The 18,792-nt window shown below is 37.1% G+C and overlaps 2 protein-coding genes across 12 annotated transcripts in view; one reads left to right on the forward strand and one right to left on the reverse strand.

The window, feature by feature from the left end:
* Positions 1–6,924, forward strand: part of GREB1L (GREB1 like retinoic acid receptor coactivator) — a 174,567-nt gene extending 167,643 nt beyond the window's left edge. For 6 of the 7 annotated variants that reach the window (XM_042911022.1, XM_042911025.1, XM_042911026.1 and 3 more), the window contains 3 exons: positions 498–698; positions 2,460–2,598; positions 4,176–6,924. In XM_042911022.1, the coding sequence (XP_042766956.1) occupies positions 498–698; positions 2,460–2,598; positions 4,176–4,339 (504 nt within the window). In that variant the 3' untranslated portion in view covers positions 4,340–6,924. Of the gene's footprint in view, positions 1–497; positions 914–2,459; positions 2,599–4,175 lie in introns of those variants that run through there. The other variant, XR_006195366.1, reaches the window with a different exon arrangement.
* The window catches only part of ESCO1 (establishment of sister chromatid cohesion N-acetyltransferase 1), an 81,395-nt gene continuing 66,861 nt past the window's right edge, over positions 4,259–18,792 (reverse strand). The window contains exons 11-14 of one of the 5 annotated variants that reach the window (XM_042911030.1): positions 18,619–18,762; positions 16,650–16,837; positions 11,380–11,480; positions 4,259–4,340 (exon numbers count right to left, since the gene is read on the reverse strand). In XM_042911030.1, coding sequence (XP_042766964.1) covers positions 4,312–4,340; positions 11,380–11,480; positions 16,650–16,837; positions 18,619–18,762 — 462 coding nt within the window. In that variant the 3' untranslated portion in view covers positions 4,259–4,311. Of the gene's footprint in view, positions 4,374–8,496; positions 10,239–10,274; positions 11,481–16,649; positions 16,838–18,618; positions 18,763–18,792 lie in introns of those variants that run through there. The other 4 variants (XM_042911028.1, XM_042911031.1, XM_042911029.1 and 1 more) reach the window with 4 other exon arrangements.

The following is an 18,792-nucleotide window of genomic DNA, read 5'->3' on the forward strand; positions in this document are numbered from 1 at the left end:
GTTGTTGTTGTTGTTTTAGGAAAGTAAGACCAATCAACACTTATTGAGGGTGAATTCCATGGACCTACCCTTTTCTGTTTAAGACATTTACTGTCTTAATAATTTAATTTATAACATGTGAACTCCCCAGTGGAGCTTAGAAACCTCTTCGCTTTTATTTTTTGGATGTGCTGGGATGGGACTTAACGTGTCCACGTCCAGCAGCACTGTGAAAGGCTTCCTGTTGGTCCTCACAATGTTGCTAAATGCAGTAACTGTCAAAGAAGCCTACATTTCCATTTTCTCCTGCCCTGGCTGTGTGTTAAGTGAGACCCAACCTATTCCCAAGGGGGAAAAAAGTCCAGAACCCAAGAAGGACAAACTAACCTCTGAGCCTAGCATCTGTCACTGTGCTACTACTACTATTTGGGGACCATTAGCGTGCAATGCCATTTTTCCTTGCCCGTTTCATCCAGTGACAGACCTATTTCCCATGATAATCTCGGCTCTGATTTCAGGTGTCAGAGAGCTTAGCACCCATCTTGCCCCTTCAGTATGTCTGTGCTCCCGACAGTGAACACACACTACTGGCAGCCCCTGCACAGTTTCTCCTGGAGAAGTTCCTTCAGCATGCTTCCTACAAACTCTTCCCCAAAGCCATCCATAACTTCAAGAGTCCTGTGTTGGCCATTGACTGCTACCTTAACATTGGACCAGAGGTAAAGGGAAGAGGGCTGGTATTGTGCTTTTACCCATTTCCATCAGTTTCTTTCCCATTTTAGCTCCCATTTGAAAGCTTAAGTGGAGACAAAAAAGGAGCCTGTGACATACTCATATTGCAAAAGGCTCACACAAGATGTGATGGCAACTGTCCCTCCCCATCCCTACTCCTGCTGTCCAGTGAGCCAGTGAACATGCAAAGCTTAGCTCAGAGGTCAGTTCCACTGAGCCTACCTCAGTGACTGTGGACAGAAGCAGTTGCTTGCTGTCCTAAAACGTATCAGACCGTATTATAATCACGTGATTAATAATTCAAAGGCACACAGTGTCTTAGCCACTGTTTTAGGCAAAACAGAAGCTCAGTGACTGCTGGACAATTTAGGGTATCACAGGAGACCTTTGTAGCTGTCACTTCACCACTTCCCATTCTAGGATTTCTTTCTTTGCCATTGTTTCCTTATTTTGCATTCTTTCTCTTGTCTCAAATTCCCCATCAGTGTTAGTTTTTGCCACTTGCACCTTTGACCACTGATGGCCTTCAGGACTTTATTTAAGGGCTTCTGCCACGAAGCTTTCCTCTACAATTATTAGTAATATTTTAAAAATATTTAACTGTTCACTAACATAATATCCTCTGTAAATAACTTAAAAGGTATAAAGAAAAAGAATCACTTGTAATGGGAACAGTAACATTTTGGTAAACCGTATTTTAGGTTTTCCTCTTTGTATGTATTAAAACATACATACATTCCTCTTTGTATGTATAAAACTCTTAGGTTTTCTTCTTTGTATGTATTAACATATACAATATCTTCAGACTGAAATCCAAATGTATTCAATTATGGAAACGGATTTTTAAATCAATTTTACTGAAATTTCATAAGAATGAAAATGTAATCTATACTATGAGTTGTAGAAGGTACCTTAAAAACCATTAGTATCTCTAAGTCATGTGTCTAACCCAGGCCTCTAGACTCCTCCACCCCAGGGTCCAGGGTTCAAGATGTTAGACAACACAGTCTCAACACTACTACTAACAGCAGCTAACAGTGAATACCTACTAAGTGGTTTACAGTGTTTATTTCATAAAACAGTCCTATGAAACAGGTACTACTACTATTTCGCCAGACAGAGAAACTGAGGTATGGCAAAATGAAGGAAGCTGCTCAGTGTTACCCAGCTACTAAGCAGAGGAACCAGTACTTGGATCCAAGTGGTCAGGTGCAGTCATTAAGCCATGCCCCTGTTCTCAAGGTCTCCCAACTATCTTACCTCCGTGTAATTTTTATAAAGCTGTCTTCTTTACATGAAAGCCATACAGAACTAAATACTTAAAATTATGCACTGCTTGAAGCTTCTGTCTGAAAATTTAAGTGTATTTAAATGAAAAGCTGATTACCTTATTGATGAGAATTTAAAAAAATTAAACATTTCATCCCAAGTGTGCCTTTTTGTGGAAGACCATTTTTCATTTTACAAAGACATTTAGGTGGAGAGGCCTGTTTCATTTCTTACTACTAATTCTCTCATAACTGTCCTTTATCAAGAGAAACAAGATGTAAATAGGTTAAAACTTGGCACACTAAATAAAAGAGGTGCAGAATTTAAATAACCAACCTATTTAAGTTTCAATTAAAAAAATGTATGTCCTTTACCTTACCCTGGAATAACTAAATAGGCAGGTACTGACTTATTCAGCTAAAGTGCAGATGTTTTGCCTGCTTTTTGAAATGCCCATGCTGTCTGCTTGATGATTCCAGGTGGCCATATGCTACATCAGCTCCAGACCCCACTCCAGCAATGTCAACTGTGAAGGGGTGTTTTTCAGTGGACTTCTCTTGTACCTCTGTGACTCTTTTGTAGGTGCTGATCTTCTGAAGAAATTTAAGTTTCTAAAAGGTATACCAAATTTAGTGTCTTTTGTTTGTGAATGCCATTGTTCCTGCTGAACAAAATAGGGAAGTGAGCCAAAAAGCACTTTAATAATCTTTTTTGCCAGTAAACTGAATACCCTGCTTATTTTAAACGAGGGCCATGATTTTCTTAACTGGGGTGTGGGTGGAATCAAGTCCATCATACCAGGACAAAATACAGATAGATGGCCAGAAATGTGACCACATTAAATATGTTTTTACCATTAATTCTAGAAAAGAATGATGCAGTGCAAGAAGAGAAATAATGCTTTTCAAATAATCTCATTGTAATAAAACTCAGCTTAATGAGATGTGATTCTGGTATAGAAGCTAAAGTTGCTTCAACAGGTATGCACTGTACAAAAAGATCTGCCCAAGGACAAACTGCAGATTATGTATCATGAATAATCCTGACAAGATGACCTCTGAAGTCGGTGAACAAAGTATGATTCACCATACTGTGCACAGGCCACTGTGAAAAACAGTATAGAGGTTCCTCAAAAATTTAAAATAGAATTGGGGCACCTGGGTGGCTCAGTCGGCCCAGCACTGGACTTCCGCTCAGGTCATGATCTCACTGCTCTTGAGTTTGAGCCCCGCGTCGGGCTCTGTGCTGACAGCTCGGAGCCTGGAGCCTGCTTTGGATTCTGTCTCTCCTTCCCTCTCTCTGCCTCTACCCCGCTCACATGCTGTCAATCACTCTCTCAAAAATAAATAAACATTAAAAAAAAAAAAAAAGAACCATATTATCCAGTATTCCACTACTGGGTATTTAAAGAAAATAAAAGCCCTAATTTGAAAAGATATATGCAACCCTATGTTTACTGCAGCATTATTTACAATAGCCAAAATATGTAAGCTACCCAAGTGTCCCTCCATAGATGAATCAGTAAGGAAGATGTATTTGTATATAATGGCATATTACTCAGCCATTAAAAAGGAGGTCTTGCTTTTGCAACAGCATGGATGGACCTGGGTATATGATGCTAAGTGAAGTAAGTCAGAGAAACAAATACTGTATGATTTCACTCATGTAGAATTTAAGAACAGATGAACATGTGTATTTACATATGCATAAAATACATATGGAACAGTGAGGGAGGGAGGTTGCCTCTCAGGGGACATTTGGCATTATCTGGAGACATTTCAGACTATCACACTGGAAAGTGCTGCTGGCATATAGTGAGTAAAAGAGAAGCCAAGGATGCTGCTAAAATATCCTATAAGAACAGAACAGCCCCCCTAACAGAATTATCCAGTGGTGCCGAGGTGGAGAACCCCTGCTCTAGACACATAGAACATTGGTTTTACCATTGGTTACCACAGGGGAAGGGGAGATTTTTCACTTTACACTCTTAACTTTTGGATCTGATAACTCAAAACTTGAGTTTATTTTTGAACTCAAATAAGATGAAAATTATAATGAGCAGTTGTGACAGGTTACTTACCTATATGTTGGTTCTCAGATGTGTCAGCTTAGAGGACATAATCAGAAAATGATGATAGGCTCTTCGTAATTTCAATCCCTGAACCTAAGATGCACTTCTGCCTTTTTTTCTGAAGGTGCTACCCTGTGTGTCATCTGCCAAGACAGAAGCTCCTTACGCCAAACAATTGTCCGCTTAGAGCTGGAGGATGAGTGGCAGTTCCGCCTCCGAGACGAGTTTCAAACTGCTAACAGCAGTGATGACAAGCCCCTCTACTTTCTTACTGGCCGCCACGTATGACCTTTCAGAGACACCAAAAATAGCAAAGGGATGCCTAGGTGGGGTGGGGCAGAAACATTTGGGATTTTTTTTTCCTTTAAAGTACAATCACTGTGGAGCAAAGTGCAACATATTTGTTCTCCAAAGAAATCCGCCCCTCCAACCCCAATCTGAGGCAGGTCTCTGGGGTATCACTCTCTTTCAGTTCCACTTTTGGGACCTTCAATTCAGGTTAACTCCACCCTAGGCAGTTATGCAATTACTTAAGACATGGTCTGCCATGGGAGCCTGAGGAGGGTGTACTTTGGAGAAATAACATGGAGTTTGCATTGTTTTTTCTACTATACTGTGTTAGGGGGAAAACGGACTCTCAGCATTAGCTAGCCTGAATGTGTTACATGAGACTCACACCACTGGTGTGGAATTAAATGAAGATTAACGTTTGAGGCCTGAACCCTCAGTTTCTCTTCAGATCTGTACTTTGGTACAGTACTACTCAGGGGTCTGAAATGATAGAATGTAGAAGATATTTGTATTTTAAAAAAAAAGAAGTAGCTTTGTCTTTCTCTGTGCAGTGTTAGTTTAAGATTTATAATCTTATATGTATTGAAACTTTTGGCAAAATTTCCACACGAGTTAAAAGTTTACTATTTAAACTGAACAAACAAATCAGTAAATGCAGAGCAGGCACTGTATGCATTTATGCAGCTTCTCCTTGCTGAAATTCCTTTGGTTTTTTTCATTCTTTAAAAACCTTTCCAGTCTCTAAGCACACTATGTCTATGAGAATATGGAACAGAGTTTAAACTTGTACAAGGAGAACCTAATTCAGTAGTTGAGCCAATTAAGAAGCTTTCAGCAGTCACCCCATACCCACCCTGTTTGGTTGGGATTAAGCAGTTGGCACCAGCAAAGCTAAATGTCAGGCTCTGGTTCTGTGTGGAATGGAACTAGTTTGTTTCTTTTCATGGCCTCAAGCAAAGCTTCCTTTAATAAAAAATACACTGAATAAATATCAGCTACCTTATATAGACAACAACACAAAAACTGCTGAAATGGGAAACAGAGCCATAGAAAGACCACTGTTTTAATCTTACCAGTGATTCTTTTGTGAGGAGTAAGAAAGATTCCATTAAAAGTCTCTGACTCACTAAAATTGGTAGGGGGTGTTTTTTCAGTACCAACAGTGTAAGTTTCTCACCATGTATTTTAATGAAACCCAGACTTTTAGAAAATGTTCTAGAACAAATGAAGTCCTTTGGAAGTTTGTGCTTACTCTAGTTCTCATCATTCAACAATTTGACATTTTTCTCATGAGCCCACACATACCACTTAAAATGGCCATTTTTACTTGAATTGAAGTCTTACTTATGGCCTGAAACTACTGAGAGGTGGCTGACTCAGCCTGCATTTACTTAGAACAAATAACGTTAACTGACCAGCTTTATTAGCTTGTGATAACAAGGAGTTTACAGTAGTGAAAAAATGGAATGTACTAATCTGAAAATGGTTTGCAGATCTCTTGGTTTTAATATAGCTTACGATGCTTTAAATGTATTTTGAAATGAACAATTCCTTTAAACCCCATTTTAAATTCTCCCTCAACAAGGATCTGCCTTATGTATACTTTAAAAATACTCATAATTTCAGTACAGAATTTTTGGTAAAGAGGTACGTTTTGAAGCAGGTTGATTTAGATATGAATGTATTTCAATTGTTCCTGTTTTGTTGAAAGGGCCTAATGCAGAGGATATCAAGAAACCCACTGTGCAATATTCCATATTTATAGGGCAAATAAAATACTTGAAATAATCCCAAAACACTTGTAACTGGGGCAGATGGCCTCTCAGGGTTTCTTCTGGCTTTATGGCTTCAAAGTCTTTATAAAGCGTGTTTTTTTAAAGTAGTAACCTTAGATGCAGGTACTCCATATTAGGGCTGTACTCTGAAAAATCAAATGATTGTGATCTCTTAAATACTATTAAACCCTGTGGAAGAAAAATGCCAGAACAAAGCCAAAGACCATCACCCCAAAGATGGAGAACTCAAACTGACCTGCCTATTCTTCTCAATGCCTATCTTACTAAGGTTTGGATCTTTTAAAATCATCTTATCAGTATAATTCCTTAGAGAATGTTAGGTCCTTCTCCTTTAAGGATAAAATTGCACAAGCACAGGACACCATGATTTGTTAATACATACCTTGGTGTGTTCAGCTTCAAGCCTTGCCATCCTTTAAAACATTGTGGTATGAATGTGTTTGCTAGGCCTGCATAATAATTGATCTATAGACCTGTTGAACCTTGCCATGTATGACAGTTCACACAGGTTAATACTGAATGTAAACTAAAATTAGAATAAGAATTGTTGTATTCAATTATTTTGGCTGTAATTTATGCAACTGCTTTTTGTGATTCTTAGAAAAGGAAGCACCTGTGTTACCTTATTACTGTAAAATTTTCTTAACCAAAATTTGGTGAATTACACTAGTCGGTCTACCTCACATTTTGTTTATGATTCTAAATTGTCTTTAAGTTGTGTCTACCGTATGTTGTCTTTTCATTTAATTTGGTGAATGTATTAAAATTCTCTCCCATCCCCTTAAACAGGAAAAGTGTTTTCTTTACCCTGATTTTCTGGTATGTCCAAAAAAGACTGGAAGTCCACAGATCACAGGCTGGATGACTCTAAGATTCAACTATTCTCACCTAACAGTTCAAGAAAGTGTTAAATAAATACTTGTTGAGTGGAAAAGCTGTAGCTTATACAAAGAAGATGTACACACATATAAAGTATACACACATCATGCCCATTTGCAGAGTTCCATATTATGGATGACAGACCTTACAAATGATGACTATTAAAGAGGCATTAGAAATATTCATAGTATAACCCCAGTCTTTTATAGATGGCAACTGTATTCATTTTGGTGTCCTTAGAAACAGAACTTTGGGTTGCTAGAACTGTGTAGTATGACATGAGGTGTTCATCTCCATTTCCAAACTACCTAAAGAATAACTTTGTTATTTCAGAAAAATGGCTTTCAGTTCTATTAAGAGTGCTAGCATAGTAGACTTTGCTACAGAACCATGAAAACTCTCTTCTAGGAGTGTCTGGGTGGCTCAGTTAAGTGGCCGACTCTTGATTTTGGCTCATGAACTCACAGTTCGTAAGATCGAGTCCTGGGTCAGGCTCTGCACTGACAGTGTGGAGCCTGCTTGGGATTCTCCCCCCCCCCCCCCCGCCCCCCCGCCTTCCCCTGCTCCTGCTTGCACACACTCTCTCAAGCTTTAAAACAAAACAAAACACACTCTCTCAAGCTTTAAAACAAAACAAAAACACTCTTCTAGGCCAAGGACCCCTGGCTGTTACCTCAGGAGAGACGATAATAAACATTTGAGTGTGGTGACAGATTTGGGAGCAAGCAGAAACTGCCAGAGATCCACTACATACTCCAAAGCAGCTGCTCCATTGGAAAGACTTAAAGCTGTGGATCTGATTGCTATTCCTTTGGATTCAAATACCTAAAGCTGGAATAACTTTCAGTTTATTCCAGGGAACAAATATCCCTTAGGCCTCTCTTTAGCCATGGAAACTGGCCCTTAAGCTTTCTCCAGGTCTAGGAGAATTCTGCCCTGGCACTGAAACCCTGGTTTCACTGAAAGAAACCATCACTAAAGATATTTCAGTAAGGGCCTCTGAGGCCAAGGGTTAAAGCCATTCATTCACACAATAAATTCCTTCTGCTCTTAACTTTCAAGTGCTGAGCTAAGGAAAGCATCTACTTCAGTGACTATGACAAAAGATGAAATAAGTTCTAAGAAAAAAAGCAAGTTGTTTTCTGACCACTTCTTTGTTCTGTAAGTAGTCCAGTGTATTTTATTTTTACTAGAATGGTATGGCAGGAGGAGGGGTTATTATAAGACAGTTATCTTCCCTTTATCTGCCCAAAGGCCCAAGAGCCATGAGAATAGGTTGAAGACATACATATGTCTACCTTCCATAAATCAAATCAGCAACTGTAACTCCTGGTGACATATGGTTAGGCAGGTCTCTATCTGTGTTCCTATCCAGACACCCTAGCTGGGCAGCCACGCAATGTAAGCAAGAACAATTAAAATATCAATGCATGTCTATTATACTTACTGTCCTTAAGATAGTCATACTTCACCCAATGGTAAAATACTGATTTTTTAATAATTCTTGTAAAATAAAAACACTGCACGTCCTTGTAAACAAGGGCATAACCCATAAAACCTTGTGGTTCCTGTCTATACTTGTAGTTTCTAGAACATCTATACAGCAGGTATTTTTATAATGAACCAACAACTACTCAAGGGCAGCTGACAAATTCATAGGCATCTTTAGATCATCACAATTACAGAATCAACTTATTTTGAAGTTTGTGGCCATTAGTGGATACTCGCAGTGTCCATTACTGCCTCCACCACTCTGAAAAGACCACTCTTCTTTTTCTAGTGTCACTCTTTAGCCTTCAATTGTGATATGACAGTGCTGACCATTCCTGATTCTTGAAACTCTTCCTTTGGTTTCTACCACTCTCTTCTGATCCTCTGACCTCTTCCCAGGTACTCTTCTTCAAGACTCTTAAATGATGGTATTCCTCACAACTCTCTCCTACCATGTCATTTTACAAACCTCAGGGTGGGGACATCTCCTCTAAACCTCTGAATAATTATTAAATTTCCTTAGTTCAAACTTCTCTCAAACTCTAGATCAACATATCCAATTATATACCAAACAGGTATCTCCCCTTGGAGATTCTGCAACCACGTCAAAATCTTTACCAAAATTGAGCTCATCCTTCCTAGTCCAATTCTCCCAGTAATTCTCCAGTATTCCCTTCTGAGCCAATCCATCTATTCAGTTACTCAAAATTCCAAATTACCCTAAATTCTTTGCCATGATCCTTCTCTGGCCAGTTATCAACTCTTTCGATTCTTCCATTTTGTCTCCTCAAAGTTTATCTGTTTCCTCATCTTCATCAACACATCATAACTTTAGTTCAGTGTTTCAACATTTTTCACCCAGACTCCTATAAAGCAGTCTCTTAATCTCTAAATTCCAGATTCTTGAGTTGTCATGACAATTAAATAAAATAATGGCAGCACTATATTAAAGGTGTGACACATAGCAAACACTCAAAAGTTAGATGTTACTAATGCTATTCTTACAGAAACACCTAGATTGTAAAAGTTATTTGAGGGGCTGTTTCTTCAATATAAACATGAAAACAGTCTTCCTAGTAATTGTAACATTTAAACCAACCAATAGATATATATTCTCTACTTCCAAGTCCCCTAGAAAACACCAACTCTGGCTCCCCAAAGCAGCATACCATGTTTCTATGCAAACTGGATCTGTATTATGAGATTAACAGTTAATAGAGCATCTATACTATACACGAAAATTGCATGCTCTTTTTAAAAAGTTACAGTCCCTGTCAGGCAAATGACGACACCAGGGGTGACTGTAAGAGTTTAAAGTTCAAAGGCAAGGGAGTGTCAAGTCAGACCATTATGATGAGTCAAAGGGAAATATTTACACCCCTACAAAGAACAGTACAGAGCCTTATACCACTCTATAAATGTGAAAAGCATACATCTATAGGGGGATAAAATACACACCTGATAATTTAAAGCTCTAAATTTCAGCTGGTTTTTAATGAAGATATGATTATCATTTCAGCTCATAAAAATAATCTATGTTAGACCATAGTGGTGCTTCATTCTTGGGCTATGGCTCTTTCTTCAAAAGATCAGAATATTTCCATGTTAGGATTTTGCTTTTTGAAGACCAAGTTCAGAATTGTTACTGACATACTGATCCTTTGGCAAAATGGTGAAACTTTTAAGAAGCCACTATTTTAATTCTATTTTAAGGTATCAAATTTAACTCCCTGAAAAAGCACAAATGACAACACACTGTCATCACATTTATCACTTAGAAAAAGCTATCAAGTATTTTATTATTTTATTCTACATTATATACAAGGTCATAAAAGGCCACAGCAGTTTTTCAACATATAAACCCTTTAAAGTAGAGGGCACTATGAAGGATAGACAAGTATCAAAATGAAGTCCAGTAACGCAGGCATATACTCAGTGTAGTATTTCTGAGGAATAACAAAGCAGATACCAAGTCATCCATAGTTAGCTTACAACTATTCCACAGGTTTTTATAAAACCTCTTTGGGATCTGTTACTAGCCTAAGTGTACCCAATTAACATTTATTTTAAGAAATAAAACCAGAATGAAAGAATAATAAACTTTAGAGGGTATTTTCTAATTCTAGTCACTACAATAGAGCTCTCCAAGAAGGAAAGCCTCTATTCTATACCACCTTCCACTTCCTCCTGCATCAAGAATAGGAAAGAAAGAAATGGAAGAAAATGCTCAATATTCCAAATTATTCCTGCTTATTTGGAACTTTGCTTTTTTGCAGGGGTTCCTTCAAAATGTATTTCAGACCCTTTAACAATTAGCTTTGAATTCCTAAATAGGCAATATTGCACCCTCTTGAATAGTAACTCAAAAACATTGTTTTCCGCTCTGTAAAAATACAATCTTTAAAACTATAACTGGTATCAGCAGATCAATATAAAAAAATACAGTACCAAGCTACACTGGTATATTTCCATATTAAGAACTTCAAAATATACTTATCACTGAGACCATAGTCCTTGCATTAGTTTTCAGTCCACTATGAACAATTATCTGCTGCATGTAAACATGTCTAAATAACTATAGATAAAATACATCAATCATAAATTTCTGTAAAAGATAATAAAATATCTTCTTTAAAAAACAAAACAATAATAAGCTATTACTGCATTGTTTCCAATTTTATGAAAATGGAACAACCTTATGGTTGTTGCCAGTCCTGAGTTCATTGTAATAAAAATGGCCCTAGTTCCTGGTTAAAGTCAGCAACCAATCCATTCTCTTCAGTAGATGTCTTCTAGTACTGCAAGCAAGAGGCAAGAATTTGTTTTAAGTGTTATTTTGTCCATTAATAAAATTATATACCAGAAACTGACCAGTGCCACAGTACTGTGTTGCAAAGAGTTTTCCATCAGGAGTGGGATCTGAGAAAGCAATTTCTTCTTTACTCAAATATGAGCCATATATAAAGTTACTCCTATTAAAAAAAAAGGGGGGGGGGGTGTGAAAGGGTAAAAAAAAAAATTACTATTTTTATCATTAAAATTGGAAAAACCTGTCAAATACAATTTGACCAGAAAGACTTTTCAGGTAATGTTTATGTTCTAAAAATCATTGAAAATAACTGTTCACATAGATTATTAATAATGTGAGGTAAAAAAAATTTTAGGATGGGAATGCAAGCTAGTGCAGCCACTGTGGAAAACAGTATGGAGGTTCCTCTAAAAATAGAACTACCCCATGACCCAGCAATTGCACTACTAGGCATTTATCTATGGGATACAGGTGTGCTGTTTTGAAGGGACACATGCACCCCCTATGTATACAGCAGCACTATCAACAATAGCCAAAGTATGGAAAGAGCCCAAATGTCCATCGATGGATGAATGGATAAAGAAGAGGTGGTATCTATATACAATGGAGTATTACTCAGCAGTCAAAAAGAATGAAATCTTGTCATTTGCAACTACATGGATGGAACTGGAGGGTATTATGCTAAGTGAAATTAGAGAAAGACAAAAATCACATGACTTCACTCATATGAGGACTTTAAGAGACAAAACAGATGAACATAAGGGAAGGGAAACAAAAATAATATCAAAACAGGGAGGGGGACAAAACAGAAGAGGCTCATAAATATGGAGAACTGACAGAGGGTTACAGCAAGGGGTGTGGGGGGGGGGGGGAGGATGGGCTAAATGGGTAAGGGGCACTAAGGAATCTACTCCTGAAATCATTGTTGCCCTATATGCTAACTGATTTGGATGTAAATTTTAAAATTAAATTAAAAAAAATTTTTTTAGGAAAGCAACAACGGTTTTAAAACATTTACTCAACACCTTTTCATGATAAAAACACTCAACAAATCAGAGTAGAAGGAACTTTCTCAACCTGATAAAGAGCATCAGAGAACATTAAAGTTAATGTGAAGACTGGAAAGTGTCCCCCAGAGATCAGGAACAAGTTAAGGCTATCTGTGTTTGCACCTCTTCCATTCAATAGTGTACTTAACTGCAGGCTCTAGTCAGGGCAAGTAGACAAGGAAAAGAAACTAAAAAGCAGATCAGGAAGGAAGAAGTAAAAACTCTCTTTTTGGACACTTTTGGATGATCTTATATATACAAAAATCCTAAGGAATTCACACACAAAAAATATTAGATCTAATTAAAAAGGGAGTTCTGCAAGGTTGCAGGATACAAGATCAAGGCTAAAAAATTAATTGGGGGTGCGCCTGGGTGGCTCAGTCAGTTGAGCGTCTGACTTCGGCTCAGGTCATGATCTCATGGCTCGTGAGTTCAAGCCCCACATCAGGCTCTGTGCTGACAGCTTGGAGCCTGGAGCCTGCTTCTGATTCTGTGTTTCCCTCTCTCTCTGTCCCTCCCCTGCTCTCTCTCTCTCTCTTTCTCTCTCAAAAATAAGTAAACATTAATAAAATTAAAAAAAATTAATTGGGGCGCCTGGGTGGCTCAGTCCGTTAAATATCTGACCTCAGCTCAGGTCATGATCTTGTAGTTTCTGAGTTTGAGCCCCTCTTCGGGCTCTGTGCTGACTGCTCAGAGACTGGAGCCTGCTTCAGATTCTATGTCTCCCTCTCTGCCCCTCCCCTGCTTGTGCTCTGTCTCAAAAAATGAATAAACATTAAAAAAATTTTTTTAATTAATTAGATTTCTATATACCTGAAATTAACTATCTCAGGAGTAAGTTTAACAAAAGAAGTGTAAAACCTGGAAACTTAAATAAAGAGAAAGATAACCCGTGTTTATGAATCAGATCTATGGCTGCTTTCGCAGAAATTAACAAACTGGTGTCCTAAAACTCATATGGAAATGGAAAAGTCATTGAATAGTCAAAAGAATCTTAAAAAAGAACAAAACTGAAGAAGTCACACTTCCATATTTTGCAACATACTACAAAGCCTCAGAATTGAAAACAGTGTGCTACTGGCATAAGAACAGATCAATGGAATAGAACTGAAGACTCCAGATATAAAACCCTGACAATCAATGATTTCAGACATGGGTGCAGAGACCATTTGATGGAAAAGACCAGTCTGTTTAACAAATGGTGCTGGATATCCATATTAAAAAAAAAAAAAAAAATGAGTTTGGGGGCTCCTGGGTGCCTCAGGTAAGCATCCAACTTCAGCTCAGGTCATGATCTCACAGTTCCATGAGATCGAGCCCCATGTCAAGCTCTGTGCAGACAGCTCAGAACCTGGGGCCTGCTCCAGATTCTATGTCTCCCTCTTTCTGTGCCTCTCCCCTGCTCATGCTCTCAAAAATAAACGTTAAAAAAAATTTAAAAAAAAAGAAAAATGAGGTTGGATCTCATCTCACATCATACACAAAAATTAACTTAAAATGAATCAAAGACCTAAATGTAAGAACTAAAATAATGAACTCTTAGAAGAAAATATAGGTATAGATCTTTGTGGCCTTGCATTAGGAAATGGCTTCTTAGGACACCAAAAACACAAATGACAATAGAAAAAGATATACAATTTGGAGTTCAAAATTAAAGACTTTTGATTTTGAATCAAAAATAAAGACTTTTGAAGCACTTTATGTGCTTCAAAGCACATAAAAAAGATGAAAAGACAGCTATGAAATGGTGGAAAATACCTGCATGTCCATCAACTGGGATGAAGAGATAAAGAAGATGTGGTATATATACACAATGGAACATTACTTAGCTATTAAATGAACGAAATCTTGCCATTTGCAACAATGTGGATGGAGCTAGAGTGTACTGTGCTGAATGAAATAAGTCAGTCAGAGAAAGACAAATACCGTATGATTTCACTCATATGTGGAATTTAAGAAACAAAACAGAAAAATATGGGGGGGGGGGGATGGGAGGAGGGAGAGAAAGAAAAACAAACCATAAGAGACTCTTAAACATGGCGAACAAACTGAGGGTTGATGGAGGGAGGAGGGTGGGGGATGGGCTAGTGGGTGATGGGTATTAAGAAGAGCACTTGTTATGATGAGCACTGGATATTATATGTAAATGATGAATCACTGAATTCTGCTCCTGAAACCAATACTACACTATATGTTAACTAAAATTTAAATAAAAATTTGAAAAAAAAAAATTTGGAGATCATATATCTGATAAGGGACTTGTCTCCAGAATATATAAAGAACTATTATAATTTAATAAGAAAAAGAAAAACAATGGACACAGGATCTGAATAGGCATTTCTCTAAAAAAATATATATAAATGGCCAATAAGCACATGAAAAGATGGTGAACATCATTAGTCATTAGGAAAATGTAAATCAAAACCAAAACAAAATACCATTCCACACTCATTAGGATAGCTAAAATTATGACAGGTGTTGGTGAGGATATCGAGCCTGTTATGTGGCTGGAGGGACTGTAAAATAGTGTAGCTGCTTTGATAAATAAACAGGTTGGCAGCTCCTCAAAATGTTACACAAACAGTTACCATATGGCCCAACAATTCTACTCCTAGGTATATACCAAGAGAAATAAAAACGTGCAAACCAATTACCAAGAAATAAAAACACACAAAAATTTGTACATGAATGTTCATAGATTATTCATAGCAGCCAGAAAGTATAACCAACCCAATGTCCATCAACTGATAACTGGATAAATGAAATGTGGTGGTATATGCATACAATGGGGTATTATTTGGCAATAAAAAAAGGGATGAAGCACACAGATACATGCTACAACATGGATGAACCTTGAAAACATGCTAAGTAGAATAAACCAGTCACAAAAGGTCATATATTATAGGAATCCATTTATATGAAATGTTCAGAATAGGCAAATTCATTCAGATAGAAAAGTACATTAGTGATTGTAAGAAGGTGGGGGAGAGGGAAATGGGGAGTGATTTCTAACAGGTGTGGGTTGTGGGGGGACAGTGATGGAAATGTTCTGGAATTAGAAAGTGATGATGGCTGCACAGCCTTCTGAATATACTAAAACCCACTGACTGTATAGATGAATTTTATGCTACGTAATCCCAGCTCAATATGGCTGTTTTTAACAAAAAAAAATTTTTTTATTAGCCAGGATACAGACTATCAGAATTTTCACACTGTAATCTTAAAGGAGGGGCAGGGCGCCCGGGTGGCTCAGGTGGTTAAGCATCTGACTTCGGCTTTCCGCTGATGGTGAAGAGCCTGCTTGGGATTCTCTCTCTGTCTCTGTCTCTCTGTCTCTCTCTCTCTCTGCCCCTCCCCCACTTGTGCTCGCTCTTGCTCTAAGTGAATAAACTTAAAAAAAATTAAAGATAAATAAAACTGCTTTTCATTTAAAAAAACAAAGGAAGGGCAATGCCCTCATATTTAGGACTAGTATTTCAGCAGCTGCATTTTCCAGGTTTAGTTTTTAAAGAGCTAGAAATATACCTGCCTGCACTCATCATGAAAAGTGTGGGTAGATCTGAGCCCTCCTGGATCATTATTCACAATAAAATAAGGGGGAAGAGACCAGAAACACATTAAGGCTCTAAGATTTCTAGAGCCTTATGACCTCACAATGATGAATTACTTTGAAAGCTATACCTACAGTAATCGCAGACAGGGATTTTAGGAATAAACAAAAACAAGAGACTGACATGAAAACCTCATCTGCATGATTAATTTGAACTTCCATTAATCTGTTAGCAAAGGTACTTTAAAAGAACAACAACAAAAAAACATGCAATTTATCTGAGTCTTTTCCTCTATACCTTTAATTTAAAATCAAGCAATAAAAGCAAAAAGAAAAACTAATAAGAGACTTAAATAATTTACAAATAATATTCTTAAATTGAGACAAATTTTCCTAAAAGCTAAATTCCCAAAAAACTTCCCACACTGATCTGATTTTCTTTAAAATTCTCTGATATTGAACACAGTTTGAAATAAGTGGGTTATTTTGCCCTAATATAGTTACAAGTAAGCAAAAATGGTTTAACAGTATTTAACTGATAGTGCTTTCTCCCCCCTCAGATTAACTTCACATAAAAAACACAGATCCAATATGCTGACAATATTACACAAATTTTAAATTAAGAAGATAAAGATTATACATTTAAGATTAATTAAATGCCAATCTTTATACTAAAAATCTGCTGAAATCTTAGAACAACAGAAAATGACTTGAAGAATTACATTCAAGTTACCTTAGGCATTCAATCATGCGAGAGGCAATTTTCTTCCGACGCATCATGCTGAATACCCATATCCGACTGATCCCACAGATTGCAGGCTCTGGCAATGTTGAGCAGCACCAGGCTTTTTGCCTTTCAAATCTGACTTTTTCTTCTTCTGACCTGATAACTGGAAGTTTCTCTTCTATAACTCTGTAGCCCTAATATATCAAAATTAGAGGAAAAAATTTTAAAGTAAGAAAATTATCAGTTGTCTAGTACTAACCTTAGTGAGGAGATCACTACATGTGTCTGGCTTCTTAAACTATGGGAGTCACGTATATTTTCACTCCCACTTTAGCAGGAAATAGACCTGAATCTCCATTCCATTCTAATTCACTTACTAGTTATGTCACCATGAGAGAGGTAACTAATTAAGATTTGAGATCCTCATCTATAAACTAGAGATATTTTTCACCTCTTTCAGAAAACTGTTGAGAAATTAAATAAGGTAATACATACAAAATACCTTGCCATCATGGCTGGCCCATAATGGCAACTGAATGTTATTTTTTTCCTCTATTACCCACATTCCAAGGACCAGCAAAGCACATGTGAAGAACTCAGCAGTCATAACAACTGTCTGTGTGATTGCTGCCACAGTTTTAGGGTTCACAGCTATGCAAGAACTAGGAATAGGAATGGCAGAAGAATCAAGAGTTTTAAAAGCTGCTTTCCCCACACTCCTGTCACTTTAAAAAAAAACCACCAAAGTGCTTTAAAAAGCATGATGTCTCCTCTACCAGTCTAGTTGGACAACAACCAGCCTTCTGATGGGACATGGTACAAAACTTAAAACAATCAGACAATACAGTGAAGAATTAACAACAAACAGCCATTACATAACTATCTTCTAAACACTGCAAAAATCATTTGTGGAACTAGGCAGAACAGAAATGAAAAAAATACAAGGGTTTGCACTACGTAAAATTAACTCAATTTCAATATGGCAAACTCTGCAAGCCATTTCATATCAAATTTATATCCCCAAATCACCTTATCAGCTATTCATTTAAATCAATTTTGTTAAAATAGACAAGATTCATAAAGCTATACAATTTAAGGCTGAAATTTTTTAACATATAGAAATTAGTCCATGAAGACTTGTTTTGACTTTGTTTCGTTAGAAAACTTTATGATAAAATATACATTTGCAGGCAACTATTTATATACTAAAAGATACCAACTGAACAGAAGTCAAATCCAATGTGCACTGAATTCATGAACAAGAGCTCAACTGAAAAAAGCCAATTTAAATAAGGTATGCCTTCTTTGAGCATAAACAGAATCTTCTGTTCTCCTAAGTTGGTCTATTAGTACATAACTTACCCAATGTGAGCATATACCTTTTATTGTGATTCTTTTATTTAGTTTTTGTACAATTTGGCTCCTAAATACAAACCAAATTCTTACCTAGCACTCAACCAAAGAAGTGGTGATCTGTTCTGGGGATGGGCAACTTTTTATAAAGAAAGGCTTTGTAGCCCACCTGACTTCTGCTGCAACTATTCAACTCAGTCTTTGTAGTGGAAAACCAGCCACAGACAATATGTAAGCAAAAGGATATCACTATTTTACAGTAAGATTTTATTTACAAAAACAGGCTGGGTTTTGTCCTCAGGCAACAGTTTGCCAACCTTTGCTTCATTCCAGTACTAAAGCGACTGAAGCATACATTACATTAGTCTCCAACATGGAAACTTCCTACACAAAATTTTACAGTGCTTTCCATTTATAAAATTTTTATTTTATATACTAACTTGAGAAACTAATTCTCACGCAAGATACAATTCCACTTAATAAAAAATTACAGGAAATCTGACATTCACATGCTTCCTTACATCAAATGTTGATAAATTTACCAGGATTATGTTATTCAAGTTTACACAGTAAACCCTTTAGCCACCAAACTACATATGAACACTCTTTAAAAGTCACTTACCCACTGGATATGTTCCGCAATTAGGCAACCAACTACTTTTTTGTCATTAGAGATAAACAGAAGTGTTTTAGTTCTGGAATAGCACATTAGTGGAGCCTGTTGGAAACCTAAATCATTATCAACCATCTCTCTAATCTCGTCAACCTGCCAAATAAAGAACAGTATTTTTTGTAA

The sequence above is a fragment of the Panthera leo genome, chromosome D3, assembly GCF_018350215.1.
Source record: "Panthera leo isolate Ple1 chromosome D3, P.leo_Ple1_pat1.1, whole genome shotgun sequence".
Taxonomy (NCBI): domain Eukaryota; kingdom Metazoa; phylum Chordata; class Mammalia; order Carnivora; family Felidae; genus Panthera; species Panthera leo.